This window comes from Oncorhynchus gorbuscha, linkage group LG01 (assembly GCF_021184085.1).
Source record: "Oncorhynchus gorbuscha isolate QuinsamMale2020 ecotype Even-year linkage group LG01, OgorEven_v1.0, whole genome shotgun sequence".
Lineage (NCBI taxonomy): Eukaryota > Metazoa > Chordata > Actinopteri > Salmoniformes > Salmonidae > Oncorhynchus > Oncorhynchus gorbuscha.
Window position 1 is genome coordinate 103,201,837 of NC_060173.1, and position 14,925 is coordinate 103,216,761.

The 14,925-nt window shown below is 42.9% G+C and overlaps 1 protein-coding gene across 1 annotated transcript in view; it reads right to left on the reverse strand.

The window, feature by feature from the left end:
* Positions 1 to 14,925, reverse strand: part of LOC124047850 (semaphorin-5B-like) — a 323,136-nt gene that overhangs the window by 4,608 nt on the left and 303,603 nt on the right. The window contains 4 exon segments of the mRNA XM_046368176.1: positions 2,115 to 2,320; positions 3,233 to 3,277; positions 6,580 to 6,717; positions 12,790 to 12,960. Of these exon segments, the coding sequence (XP_046224132.1) occupies positions 2,115 to 2,320; positions 3,233 to 3,277; positions 6,580 to 6,717; positions 12,790 to 12,960 (560 nt within the window).

Here is a 14,925-nt window from a genome sequence, read left to right on the forward strand (position 1 = left end):
TTGGCTGATGCTTTCTCAAGAGATGATGGTTCAGCATTATAGACAGCAGCGGGAGTCAGTTGCTATAACAGCCCAACGTGGTCCAATAATAAGGACTGAGGCTATGATCAGGCAGAGACACAAGACACCATGGAGTAAGGAAACCAGGTGAAGACAGATAAGAGTTCTGAGCTCTCACTATTACTCATCCTCATATAATGAAAGAACCCTAAACATAAGGAAAATCTTCTCAAAGCCATATGAATGGCTGGTGTTACAGCATCTCTTTGCTACGCAGACAATTGTGCATGTCTGTGTGTGTATATGTCTGTGTGTGTATATGTCTGTGTGTGTATATGTCTGTGTGTGTATATGTCTGTATGTGTATATGTCTGTGTGTGTATATGTCTGTGTGTGTATATGTTTGTGTGTATATGTCTCTGTGTGTATATGTCTCTGTGTGTATATGTCTGTGTGTGTACATGTATGTATATGTCTGTGTGTGTACATGTCTGTGTGTGTATATGTCTGTGTGTATATGTCTGTGTGTATATGTCTGTGTGTATATGTCTGTGTGTGTACATGTCTGTGTGTGTATATGTCTGTGTGTGTATATGTCTGTGTGTGTATATGTCTGTGTGTGTACATGTCTGTGTGTGTATATGTCTCTGTGTGTACATGTCTGTGTGTGTATATGTCTCTGTGTGTACATGTCTGTGTGTGTATATGTCTCTGTGTGTACATGTCTGTGTGTGTATATGTCTCTGTGTGTACATGTCTGTGTGTGTATATGTCTGTGTGTGTATATGTCTGTGTGTGTATACAGTTGGGCAAAAAAGTATTTAGTCAGCCACCAGTCAGCCACGCAAATTATCCCACTTAAAAAGATGAGAGAGGCCTGTAATTTTCATCATAGGTACACTTCAACTATGATTTTTTATGAATTTAGTTGCAAATAATGGTGGAAAATAAGTATTTGGTCAATAACAAAAGTTTATCTCAATACTTTGTTATATACCCTTTGTTGGCAATGACAGAGTCTTCACAAGGTTTTCACACACTGTTGCTGGTATTTTGGCCCATTCCTCCATGCAGATATCCTCTAGAGCAGTGATGTTTTGGGGCTGTTGCTGGGCAACACGGACTTTCAACTCCCTCCAAAGATTTTCTATGGGGTTGAGATCTGGAGACCGGCTAGGCCACTCCAGGACCTTGAAATGCTTCTTACGAAGCCATTCATTCGTTGCCCAGGCGGTGTGTTTGGGATCTTTGTGAAAGACCCAGCCACATTTCATCTTCAATGCCCTTGCTGGTGGAAGGAGGTTTTCATTCAAAATCTCACAATACATGGCCCCATTCATTCTTTCCTTTACACGGATCACTCATCCTGGTCCCTTTGCAGAAAAACAGCCCCAAAGCACGATGTTTCCACCCCAATGCTTTACAGTAGGTATGGTGTTCTTTGGATGCAACTCAGCATTCATTGCCCTCCAAACACGACGAGTTGAGTTTTTACCAAAAAGTTATATTTTGGTTTCATCTGACCATATGACATTCTCGTGTGGTTCTGGGATTTAACGAGTGGTAACGAGTGGAGGACAGAGGAGCCTCTTAAAGAAGAAGTTACAGGTCTGTGAGAGCCAGAAATCTTGCTTGTTTGTAGGTGACCAAATACTTATTTTCCACAATATTTTGCAAATAAATTCATTAGAAATCCAACATGTCTGTGTGTTAAGGTTAGGGTCAGGGTTAGGGTTAGGGTTAGAATTAGGTTTAGGAGTTAAAGGTTAGGTTTAGGGTTCAAGTTACGTTTTGGGGTTAAGGTTAGGGTCAGGGTTAGGGCTAGGGTTAGGGTTAGGAAAACTAGGATTTGGAATGGGAATCAATTGTGTGTCCTCACAAGGTTAGTAAAACAACAGTGGATGTATGTGTGTTTATGCATGTGTGTCTGCATGCAGAGGACTCAGGCTTGTTGTGTGTGTATATGCATGTCTGTGTGTGTATCTATCTACGTGTGTATCTGCATGCAGAGGACTCAGGCTTGTTGTGTGTGTACATGCATGTCTGTGTGTGTATCTATCTACGTGTGTGTCTGCATGAGTGACAACCCTTGTTTACTGTACCTGTGACAATACCTTGAACTCCATGGGCGTGTACTTCTCGTTCTTTGGTGTGGTGTTGCCCTTGTAGTTGAGGTGGTTGGGTGTGGTTGGGTGTATGACGGCAGACTCCTGCGAGGGCTTGTGGAAGTGCTGGCAGTACACATAGACCAGGAAGGACAGAAGGCCCGCCCCCAGGAAACAAGACACGCCTGTGGCTATCAGGTGCAGAGAGGTGAATGCTGCGCAAAAACAACAAAGCACAAAGATGGGAGGAGGTCAGTCATGATGTCTAGTTCAATTATCGGTGTCTGTTATCTGTCGTTTTCGTTCTCTCATCATAACTCTTTCTTTCCTCATCCTCCTTCACATATTGTATTGCAGCAAAGTGGTAGCCTGGTCACATATCTGTTTGTGCTGTCTTGCCAACTCTTAGTGACAATGACCTCAGGAGTTGGCAAGACAGCACAAACATATTGGGGACCGGGCTAGTAAAATGGTGGTTCATTCAAGGGAATCAAGCTCCTCCTCCTCAGTGCTCCTGCCGTCAAACATGGAAGCTGTTCAATGGAATGGCGGCACAGCCTTGAAACCATTACCCTTCCCAGCATGGTTCCTACACTTTAATATAATGGCCATCCCCCCTCATGCATATTCCACTTCTGATGATTGGTTCAAAGGCTTGTGCAGCATCGCCATGGTTTCAAAACGGACATGGTGGCATCCCCCCTAATGGTAGATTAAATTAGAGGAGGGGAAGAGGATGGGGGGAGTACCTACAGCGCTCCTATTACCTCCTGCTGACTGAATGAAAGGATTCATGGAACACACACACACACACACACACACACACACACACACACACACACACACACACACACACACACACACACACACACACACACACACACACACACACACACACACACACACACACACACACACACACACACACACACACACACACACACACATACACACACACACACACGCACACATTCACACATACACACACACACATTCACACATACACACACAGACACAAACATTCACACACACACACACACACACACACACACACACACACACACATTCACACACAGATACACACACACACATTCACACGTACTGTAGGTGGTTGTTAATCCACTTACCTCTGCATTGCTGGTCCTTATCAAAGCCAGACGCAGGGAGAATCACTGCAACACAACACACACACAGACAGACATGCAGAGACAGACAAACAGTCAGCTACCAGAACATGCACATTCTCACCATGCACAGAAATATCTGGAAACCATCCAAGAGTTCAGAGTGATTTGAACTGGTAGATGGTACTTGCAGAACAGTACACACAGTATACAGTACACAGTACACACAAAGAAACATACATCATGAAACACTAATGAAAACTTCAGACAGTTGGGATTGTTGTGTAGACTAGCTTCTACGATGTTTGACCGACACTTAAAGTCATTCATCAGGAGGGAGAGGAGGGAAGAGGAGGGTGTGTGTTTTTAATTGAGATGTGGCCATCCTATGATTACATTTTGGGGCAATTTCGGCTGAGCGAGTGTCACACGCCATCCCAGTGACCTTACGATTTCCAACGCCTCCTCCGAAATTGCAATGAAATTAGATGTGATTTGGGGCGCGTCTCAAACGGTACCCTAACCCCTATATAGTTGGATACTCATGACCAGGACACATACACATGTTGGTTGTTTAGAAATGGTGGGATTAGATTGTTGATAGCAAGTCAACTATATTTGGTTCCAATGTTTATTGAAAACATAAATACAGTCACACATTGAGCTCTTGTCCCACATGTCCGTTTCTTGTCATTGTTGCTAGCTATCTGGCCACCCAGAACCATAACAACACTCAGCCTTTGAGGCGCACGCATCATTTTCATGATGTTGACCGCTTACCCGTCTATAGGGCTCTGGTTAAAAGTAGTGCTCTGTATAGTGTGCCTTTTTGGGATGCTAATTGCATCTGTCTTGTCTCTGGTAGCCAGGGACAGAAATACCATTACTCTGTTAAAAGTCAAAGAAAGGAAACAGCCTCCTCATCAGAGGAGCACTCTAAGAAGACTGATTTACATTGACTTCATTAGCACAAATTAAGATAGAAGATCTTATTCTGGTGGGGGAAATTTGATTAGTTGTTCGACTTAACCACATGCACAGGGTCGCAGATGTAGTTGTAGTGTACAGTGAAATACTTCATCTCCGAGCTCCAACACTGCAGGTGTGAATTAAACAATAATAATAAATATAAAATGTCCATAGAAGTAGCAGCGGGAGGGGGGGTTGGGGGGCAGTTTCCCGGACACGGATTAGGTCTTGTCATGGATGGACTAAAAAGCACTTTCAATAGAGAATATCCATGCTTTTTTTGTATTGTATTAGACTTAATCTGTGTCCAATAAACTGTCCCTATGTGTATGATGCGTCTTATCTCAGAGTGGATATTATTTCTGAGTGATTATGATAATGGTGGAGGTGATGACGAGGACGGTGATGATAACAGTTATGATAATGATGATGGTGATGATTATGAACGATGTCATTGATGATGATCATAACTGTTATGATAATGACAATAGTGATGATTATGAACGATGGCGATAATGATGATCATGATAACGGTTATGATAATGATGTTAGCGATGATTATGAATGGTGGTTAACAAACAGATCACCGACCATTTCGAATCCCACCGTATCTTCTCTGCTATGCAATCTGGTTTCCGCGCTGGTCATGGGTGCACCTCAGCCACGCTCAAGGCCCTAAATGATATCATAACTGCCATTGATAAAAGACAATACTGTGCAGCCGTCTTTCTTCGACCTGGCCAAGGTGTCCAAGAAACTGTCCCTAAGTGTATGATTTGTCTTATCTCAGAGTGGTTATTATCTCAGAGTGGTTATTATCTCAGAGTGATTATTATCTCAGAGTGGTTATTATCTCAGAGTGATTATTATCTCAGAGTGGTTATTATCTCAGAGTGGTTATTATCTCAGAGTGGTTATTATCTCAGAGTGATTATTATCTCAGAGTGATTATTATCTCAGAGTGATTATTATCTCAGAGTGATTATTATCTCAGAGTGGTTATTATCTCAGAGTGGTTATTATCTCAGAGTGGTTATTATCTCAGAGTGATTATTATCTCAGAGTGATTATTATCTCAGAGTGGTTATTATCTCAGAGTGGTTATTATCTCAGAGTGGTTATTATCTCAGAGTGATTATTATCAGAGTGATTATTATCTCAGAGTGATTATTATCTCAGAGTGGTTATTATCTCAGAGTGGTTATTATCTCAGAGTGATTATTATCTCAGAGTGGTTATTATCTCAGAGTGATTATTATCTCAGAGTGGTTATTATCTCAGAGTGGTTATTATCTCAGAGTGGTTATTATCTCAGAGTGATTATTATCTCAGAGTGGTTATTATCTCAGAGTGGTTATTATCTCAGAGTGGTTATTATCTCAGAGTGATTATTATCTCAGAGTGATTATTATCTCAGAGTGATTATTATCTCAGAGTGGTTATTATCTCAGAGTGATTATTATCTCAGAGTGGTTATTATCTCAGAGTGGTTATTATCCCAGAGTGATTATCCCCCCATTCTTATCGGCAGACTCAACAACCTTGGTTTCTCAAATGACTGCTTCGCCTGGTTCACCAACTACTTATCAGACAGAGTTCAGTGTGTCAAATCGGAGGGCCTGTTGTCTGGCAGTCTCTATGGGGTGCCATAGGGTTCAATTCTTGGGCCGACTCTTTTCTCTGTATCCATTAATGATGTCGCTCTTGCTGCTGGTGATTCTCTGATCCACCTCTATGCAGACGACACCATTCTGTATACTTCTGGCCCTTCTTTGTACACTGTGTTAACAAACCTCCAGATGCACTTCAATGCCATTACAACTCTCCTTCCATGGCCTCCAACTGCTCTTAAATGCAAGTAAAGCTAAATGCATGCTCTTCAACCGATCGCTGCCTGCACCTGGCCGCCACTATGGCCTATTCGCCACTATGGCCTATTTATTCCCTTACCTCCCTAATCTTACTTCATTTGCACACACTGTACAGTATATAGACTTTTCTATTGTGTTATTGACTGTATGTTTGTTTATTCCATGTGTAACTCTGTGTTGTTTGTGTCGCACTGCTTTGCTTTATCTTGGCCAGGTTGCAGTTGTAAATGAGAACTTGTTCTCAACTGGCTTACCTGGTTAAATAAAGGTGAATAAAAAAATAAAACATTTAATGGTGATGATGATGATCATGTTAACGGTTATGATAATGATATTGATAATTATGAACGATGGCGATGATCAGGATGATGATTATGATAACGGTTATGATAATGATGATAGTGATGATTATGAACAATGGCGATGATGATGAAAACGATAACGGTTATGATGATGATGTTGGTGGTGACGATGATGATGACATATATGATGAAAATGTGTATGGCTCACCTGGAATCTCGTTGCAGTCCCTGTGCTCAGTGCTGTTTCCCACACAGGGGGCGGAGCCTTGAGCCCCACAGCCCCGGCTGCGTACCTGCAGCCCTACGTCATCACATGCTGACCACAGAGACCAGGCCATCCAGCCGCCTGCGCACACACACACAAGCGTCAGTACACAGACACATGACCAAAGATTCACTCTGAGTTGAGGTAACCGCTGCATTCTTAAAATGCCTGGAACCCGACTTGACCACCCAAGCGCATGAAAACAAACAAACTAGCCCCACCACAGCACAGCCACAAACAACCCTAACAACCCTAACAACCCTAACAACCCTAGCCATATACAAACAGACCCAAGTGGTTGTGAGGTAAACTGTTTTGAGAAAGCAAACCCATAGTTTGTTTAGTGCATAGCCAAGATGTTTTCGTCAAGAGCCAAGTGTTAGCCATGTTTCCCAGGCGACAGGCGCCTGTGTACAGTAAACAGGAAAGACCCTCTCCCAGAACCCTCTCCCCCTCTCCCGCGTTTCCAACCTGTGATGCCAAAAGCCATTCACCCAATGAATGATGGCTGCCATTTTGTTTACCTCTCCTATCAGTCAGCCTTTCAGTCACAGGCTGCCGAAGCTGCTCCTCGTGCTCTCTGATCTCCCCACACCAGTCTACATAGAACAACACAACACAACACAACCCTCACGGTACAGCATCCATATTAGGACAGCCTCACAGGGAGTTGGTGTCCTTGCGACTCTTGAGGCTGTACTAATATGGACACACACCCACACACACACACACACACACCCTCCTGTCCTTCATTAGTTAGCACAATCTATTTAATCAAGCCATCTCTGACAAGGCCATCAGATAGGCCGGGGACTGACAGACACAAGGTTTTTTGGCTAATTGGAGGTTCACTGTATCTATAGGGAATAGATGACCAATGTCCTGCCTGTCGGTAAATGTACCGAAGCAGGAGACAGATGAGGACAAGACATTAGCATGGCAAACTGTGGACACAAGCAGGGGCACACAAATGAAGTTGAACACACATGATGGTGAACACACATGATGGTGAACACACATGATGGTGAACACACATGAAGGTGAACACACATGAAGGTGAACACACATGAAGTTGAACACACGTGCAGGCGTGCAGGCGTGCAGGCACACACACACACACACACACACACACACACACACACACACACACACACACACACACACACACACACACACACACACACACACACACACACACACACACACACACACACACACACACACACACACACACACACACACGGGTTGTTTGCATCCCAAATGGCACCCTGTTTCCTATATATTTGTTTTTTCTGAGGCTTACGGCACTTGGTATTCCCAGGCGGTCTCCAGTCCCAGTACTAAACCAGGACTGACCCTGAACAGGCGTGTTCAGGGTGATATGGCCACAAGCATTTTCTCCCTGAAATGAGGTCCCTTGGCTCATCTCTGAAACTCCTCATTGGGCTCGGGAGAGGCGAAGGTGGAGTCATGCGTCCTCTGAAACATGACCCACCTGGCCTCCTACTTCTTATCACCCTGCTCTCTTAACCCGAGTGTCAGCCGCACCAATGTGTCAGAGGATCCACAGTTCGACTGACAACCGGAGTCAGCTTGCAAATCGAATCCCAGGCTGTAGTGGTGCCTCAGCACTGCGGTGCTGTGCTTTTGACCGCTGTGCCACCCAGGAAGCCTTCCCTATATATTTTGACCAGGGAATAGTGAATAGCCATTTGGGAATAGCCATTTGGGACACAACCCAAGTAAAAGACAGACACCAATTCCCTTCCTTGTCTTTAATTACCATCAGGGAGAACTCCTCAGTTCCCACTGACTGACTGACAGCTGGTCTAATTAAATATGAATGACAGTTTGCCAGGCCCACACACACACACACACACACACACACACACACACACACACACACACACACACACACACACACACACACACACACACACACACACACACACACACACACACACACACACACACACACACACACACACACACACACACACACACACACACACAAACACTCCCGTACTCTAAACCTAACCTTAACCGGAAAACTTAACACTAACCCTAAACCTTACCCTAACACTTACTCCTAACCTAAACCTAATTATAACCCTAATTAACTCTGAACCCCCCTAGAAATAGCATTTGACCTTGTGGGGACCAACAAAATGTCCCCTGTTGGTCAAAATGTTTTCATTTACTATTCTAGTGTGGACTTCTGGTCCCCGCAAGTATAGTTCATCACGTAAACACACAGACACACACACACTGGACGCCGCAGCAGGAACACAATACATAGTGACACTGGCCAGTTTGCTGGAAAATAAAGAATGGATTAGGATAGGAATCAGACAAACTCTTTAGACAAGAGATTAGATTTAGTCTTGTCTCTCATTAAGGCTGTGGGCTTATTCAGAGGAATGTCTGAGAGTAACTTTCTACCCAGTCCAGGATTAGCTATAGCTGGCTCACACTCATACATATTACAGAGTCGTATAGGAAACAGAGGCACTACACAGAGACACTACACAGAGCAGAGGGCCTGGTTAGATAGACAGTATACATGTCACATCGTCACACATTATTGGGCAACAAGGTACACTATCAGACACAATTGGGCTGCCTCCCAGCACAGCAGGGAATAGGCATGGGAACTCCGTTTCCCAATATGCACCTCTTTCACACCCTTCTCTGGAGTGACATAACAAGGTGCTGACTGGCACAGTATTGATCAGTGAGCAATTATCGCGATAGGCTTGCAATGCATTGATTAGGAAAGACTATGCAACTATTGTGACCACTAAGAAATAGAAAATGAAACTAATTTGATCCTCTATTGCCCTTCCTACCACAATATGCAACTGTTCTTATTCCAGAAAGCACACCAGATATACCCTGGCATTATGTGGCTGAGGGACGAGGAGACAGACCACCAGATATACCCTGGCATTATGTGGCTGAGGGACGAGGAGACAGACCACCAGATATACCCTGGCATTATGTGGCTGAGTGACGAGGAGACAGACCACCAGATATACCCTGGCATTATGTGGCTGAGTGATGAGACAGACCACCAGATATACCCTGGCATTATGTGGCTGAGTGATGAAGAGACAGACCACCAGATATACCCTGGCATTATGTGGCTGAGTGACAAGGAGACAGACCACTAGATATACCCTGGCATTATGTGCCTGAGTGACGAGGAGACAGACCACCAGATATACCCTGGCATTATGTGGCTGAGTGACAAAGAGACAGACCACCAGATATACCCTGGCATTATGTGGCTGAGTGATGAAGAGACAGACCACCAGATATACCCTGGCATTATGTGGCTGAGTGATGAGACAGACCACCAGATATACCCTGGCATTATGTGGCTGAGTGATGAGACAGACCACCAGATATACCCTGGCATTATATGGCTGAGTGAGAGGAGAAACTGAATTGTGTTTTGTCCATTGTGTACTTCCGATTGTGAAATATTTATATAAAGCCTGGAATAAAAGAAAAAGTGCTACCTATAATGAAATTGTAAAAAACAACGTTTAGCTTCTATGTGGTAAATGGTATGTGTGTATATAGATTGTGTATATGCTTGTCTCCCATATGAATCTTCTCTTTGTGCCAGACTGGGTTCAAATACCTCCTTATTTTTTTTCTGTATTTATTTATCTGTATATGTATGTATGTACAGTTGAAGTCGGAAGTTTACATACACTTAGGTTGGATTCAATTAAACTCGTTTTTAAACCACTCCACAAATTTCTCGCTAACAAACTGTAGTTTTTGCAAGTCGGAAAAGACATCTACTTTGTGCATGACACAAGTCATTGTTCCAACAATTGTTTACAGACAAATTATTTCACTTATAATTCACTGTATCACAATTCCAGTGAGTCAGAAGTGTACATACACTAAGTTGACTGTGCCTTTCAACAGCTTGGAAAATTCCAGAAAATGATGTCATGGCTTTAGAAGCTTCTGATAAGCTAATTGACATCATTTGAGTCAATTGGAGGTGTACCTGTGGATGTATTCAAGGCCTACCTTCAAACTCAGTGACTCTTTGCTTGACATCATGGGAAAATCAAAAGCAATCAGCCAAGACCTCAGAAAAAAATTGCTCATCCTTGGGAGCAATTTCCAAATGCCTGAAGGTACCACGTTCATCTGTATAAACAATAGTACGCAAGTATAAACCCCATGGGACCATGCAGCCGTCATACCGCTCAGGAAGGAGACACGTTCTCCTAGAGATGAACGTACTTTGGTGCGAAAAGTGCAAATAAATCCCAGAACAACAGCAAAGGACCTCGTGAAGATGCTGGAGGAAACAGGTACAAAAAAAATCTATGTCCACAGTAAAACGAGTCCTATATCGACATAACCTGAAAGGCCACTCAGCAAGAAAGAAGCCACTGCTCCAAAACCATAATGAAAAAGCCAGACTATGGTTTGCAACTGCACACGGGGACGAAGATTGTACTTTTTGAAGAAATGTTCTCTAGTCTGTTGAAACAAAAATTGAACTGTTTGGCTATGATGGCCATCGTTATGTTTGGAGGAAAAAGGGGGAGGCTTGCAAGCAAAGAACACCATCCCAACCGTGAAGCACGGGGGTGGCAGCATCATGTTGTGGAGGTGCTTTGCTGCAGGAGGGACTGGTGCACTTCACAAAATAGATGGCATCATGAGGTAGGAAAATTTTGTGGATATATTGAAGCAAATTGGTTGCAAATGGGTTTTCCAAATGGACAATGACCCCAAGCATACTTCCAAAGTCATGGCAAAATGGCTTAAGGACAACAAAGTCAAGGTATTGGAGTGGCCATCACAAAGCCCTGACCTCAAGCCTATAGAAAATTTGTGGGCAGAACTGAAAAAGTGTGCGAGCAAGGAGGACTACAAACCTGACTCAGCTACACCAGCTCTGTCAGGAGGAATGGGCCAAAATTCACCCAGCTTATCGTGGGAAGCCTGTGGAAGGCTACCTGAAACTTTTGACCCAAGTTAAACAATTTAAAAGCAATGCTACCAAATACCAATTGAGTGTATATAAACTTCTGACCCACTGGGAATATGATGAAAGAAATTAAAGAGGAAATAAATCTTTCTCTCTACTCTTATTCTGACATTTCACATTCTTAAAATAAAGTGGTGATCCTAACTGACCTAAAACAGGACATTTTTACTAGGATTAAATGTCAGGAATTGTAAAAAACTGAATTCAAATGTATTTGGATAAGGTGTATGTAAACTTCAACTGTATGTGTGTATATGTATATATACAGTGTGTATGTGTTTATATACAGTGTGTATGTGTTTATATACTGTGTGTATGTGTATATATACAGTGTATATGTGTTTATATACTGTGTGTATGTGTATATATACAGTGTGTATGTGTTTATATACTGTGTGTATGTGTATATATACAGTGTGTATGTGTTTATATACAGTGTGTATGTGTATATATACAGTGTGTATGTGTTTATATACAGTGTGTATGTGTATATATACAGTGTGTATGTGTTTATATACTGTGTGTATGTGTATATATACAGTGTGTATGTGTTTATATACTGTGTGTATGTGTATATATACAGTGTGTATGTGTTTATATACAGTGTGTATGTGTATATATACAGTGTGTATGTGTTTATATACTGTGTGTATGTGTATATATACAGTGTGTATGTGTTTATATACTGTGTGTATGTGTATATATACAGTGTGTATGTGTTTATATACTGTGTGTATGTGTATATATACAGTGTGTATGTGTTTATATACTGTGTGTATGTGTATATATACAGTGTGTATGTGTTTATATACAGTGTGTATGTATATTATTTAACTGCTCTAGGGATGTAGTTATTGTTTGGATAACCTTATTTACTATTATGTAGTGATTTTTACCTTACATTTTTCCATTCTTTATGCGATGCGCAATGCAGAGAACACCAGAAGAAGAATTATGATTTAATTACCAGAGTGAATTATTGTAATGTTTGTTTATTTGTCAATTAACACCATAAGGGATGGGCCGCCAACTGGCAATTTGACACAGAAACCAAATGTAATTCATTCATTCATGTAAAGAACAGGAAAGCCTGCGAATCTGATGGATGTGTGTGTGTGCCTTACCGTCACAGTGGTGTGTGTTGCACAGCGCTTCCTCAGTGTGTAGGCCAATACAGATATCTCCTCCGTTGCCAGGGCTGGGCTTGTTACAGGAGCGGGTACGCTGATAGTGCCCTCCACCACAGGGTACCGAACACTGAGACCAGGACGACCAACAGGACCAGGCTCCACTCACTAGATGGGAAAACACACACACACACAAAAACACGCAAGCAAGGTCAGATACCTCTTTCATCACCAACTAGGCAAAAATCAACATATGAAATGCTATCCTCTTCTAGCTGCAACAGACACACATAAAGTCTACCTAGAAGACCAGATTGATCAGCCTATTAGAAAACAACTAAGACTCCTGCTGCCCATGGTCTCTATCCATGGCTGTGAGTAAGACTCATCAGAACAACTACCCTGTGCTTAAAACCCTTCTATAGTATTTAATGTGTTGTCATTTCCTCACACATTGGCAGTTGCAGTCAGTCTTCCCTCCTGTATGACAGTGTTTGAGCTGAGAGAGTGAGTGATGAGTGGAGAGAGGTGAGTGGAGCTGGGGTTGACCTGGACCACTCGTCTCTCTGCTCTAGAAAACTCAATTTACTCCAGTGGATTAGACAGTAGGGGCAGTGAAATGTAGCATGCCTGCTTTGGTTGCCTCAAACTGCTCTGACTGTCTGGCGACTGGGAGTGCATTGTGACGGGACTGGGAGGGACATCATGGAGAAAGAATAAAATAGAGAGAGTAAACAGAAGCCTTGAGGATGTATGATAACGCTGGATCAAACCGGACCAGTTCTCGTTACAGACATTTCTCTCTAACTCTCTCCACCTCCACCTTGTCAAATCCCTTTTCTTTAACTCTCTCCACCTCCACCTTGTCAAATCCCTTTTCTTTAACTCTCTCCACCTCCACCTTGTCAAATCCCTTTTCTTTAACTCTCTCCACCTCCACCTTGTCAAATCCCTTTTCTTTAACTCTCTCCACCTCCAACTTGTCAAATCCCTTTTCTTTAACTCTCTCCACCTCCACCTTGTCAAATCCCTTTTCTCTAACTCTCTCCACCTCCACCTTGTCAAATCCCTTTTCTTTAACTGTCCCCCTTCCCCCTCTCTTTGTCCCTCTTTCTCTCAATCAGTACCAATATCTCTCTCTGTGTCATTGTCCCTCTTTCTCTCAATCTCTCTCTCTCTCTCTCTCTCTCTCTCTCTCTCTCTCTCTCTCTCTCTCTCTCTCTCTCTCTCTCTCTCTCTCTCTCTCTCTCTCTCTCTCTCTTTCTGTCAATCAGGTACCCCCCCTCCCAAAGTCACATAATATACAACTTTCAGAGGCACAGAGAGATGGCAGGCTGATTCATGGTACATCATTCAGAGACAGAGGATAATAGGCTGGCATACACAGCCAGTAAACGTGTCATGTTTTGTCTTATATTGTCTTGTCATTTTGCTTTCCCTTCTGTTCGTTTTCCCCCTGCTGGTCTTATTAGGTTCGTTCCCTTTTTTTTTCTCTCTCCCTCCCTCTCTCTCTTCTCTCTATCGTTCCGTTCCTGCTCCCAGCTGTTCCTATTCCCCTAATCAATCATCTAATCTTTTCACACCTGTTCCGTATCTTGCCCTCTGATTAGAGTCCCTATTTCTCCCCTTGTCTTCCGTTTCTGTCCTGTCGGATCCTTGTATATTGTTCGCCGTGCTGTGTCTTGTTTCCCTCAGATGCTGCGTGTGAGCAGGTGTCTGAGTCTGCTACGGTCGGTGCCTTCCCGAGGCAACCTACAGTTTATGGTCGAGTCTCCAGTCTGTCCTCGTCACTACGAGTGGAATTCGTTTTTTATGCTTTGTTTACCGCTCCGATTTGTCTAGGAGTATTGCATATTTCCTTTACTGGAATAAAGACTCTGTTTTCGCCAAGTCGCTTTTGGGTCCTCATTCACCTGCATAACAAAACGTATGTAGGTAGCAATGGCCAGTGACCAGTCATTAAATATACACTCAAGGGATGTGTTCATCAGTGATTCACCAAACATAAAACATTCATACAGTCAGTCAGTCTGTCCACATTCCATTTACATGAGTGTTAAGATCAGAGCTGGGTTGAGCTGAGACGAGGTGCAGTTACCTCCAGTTAAAGCAGGTCAACTGCATGATTATGGT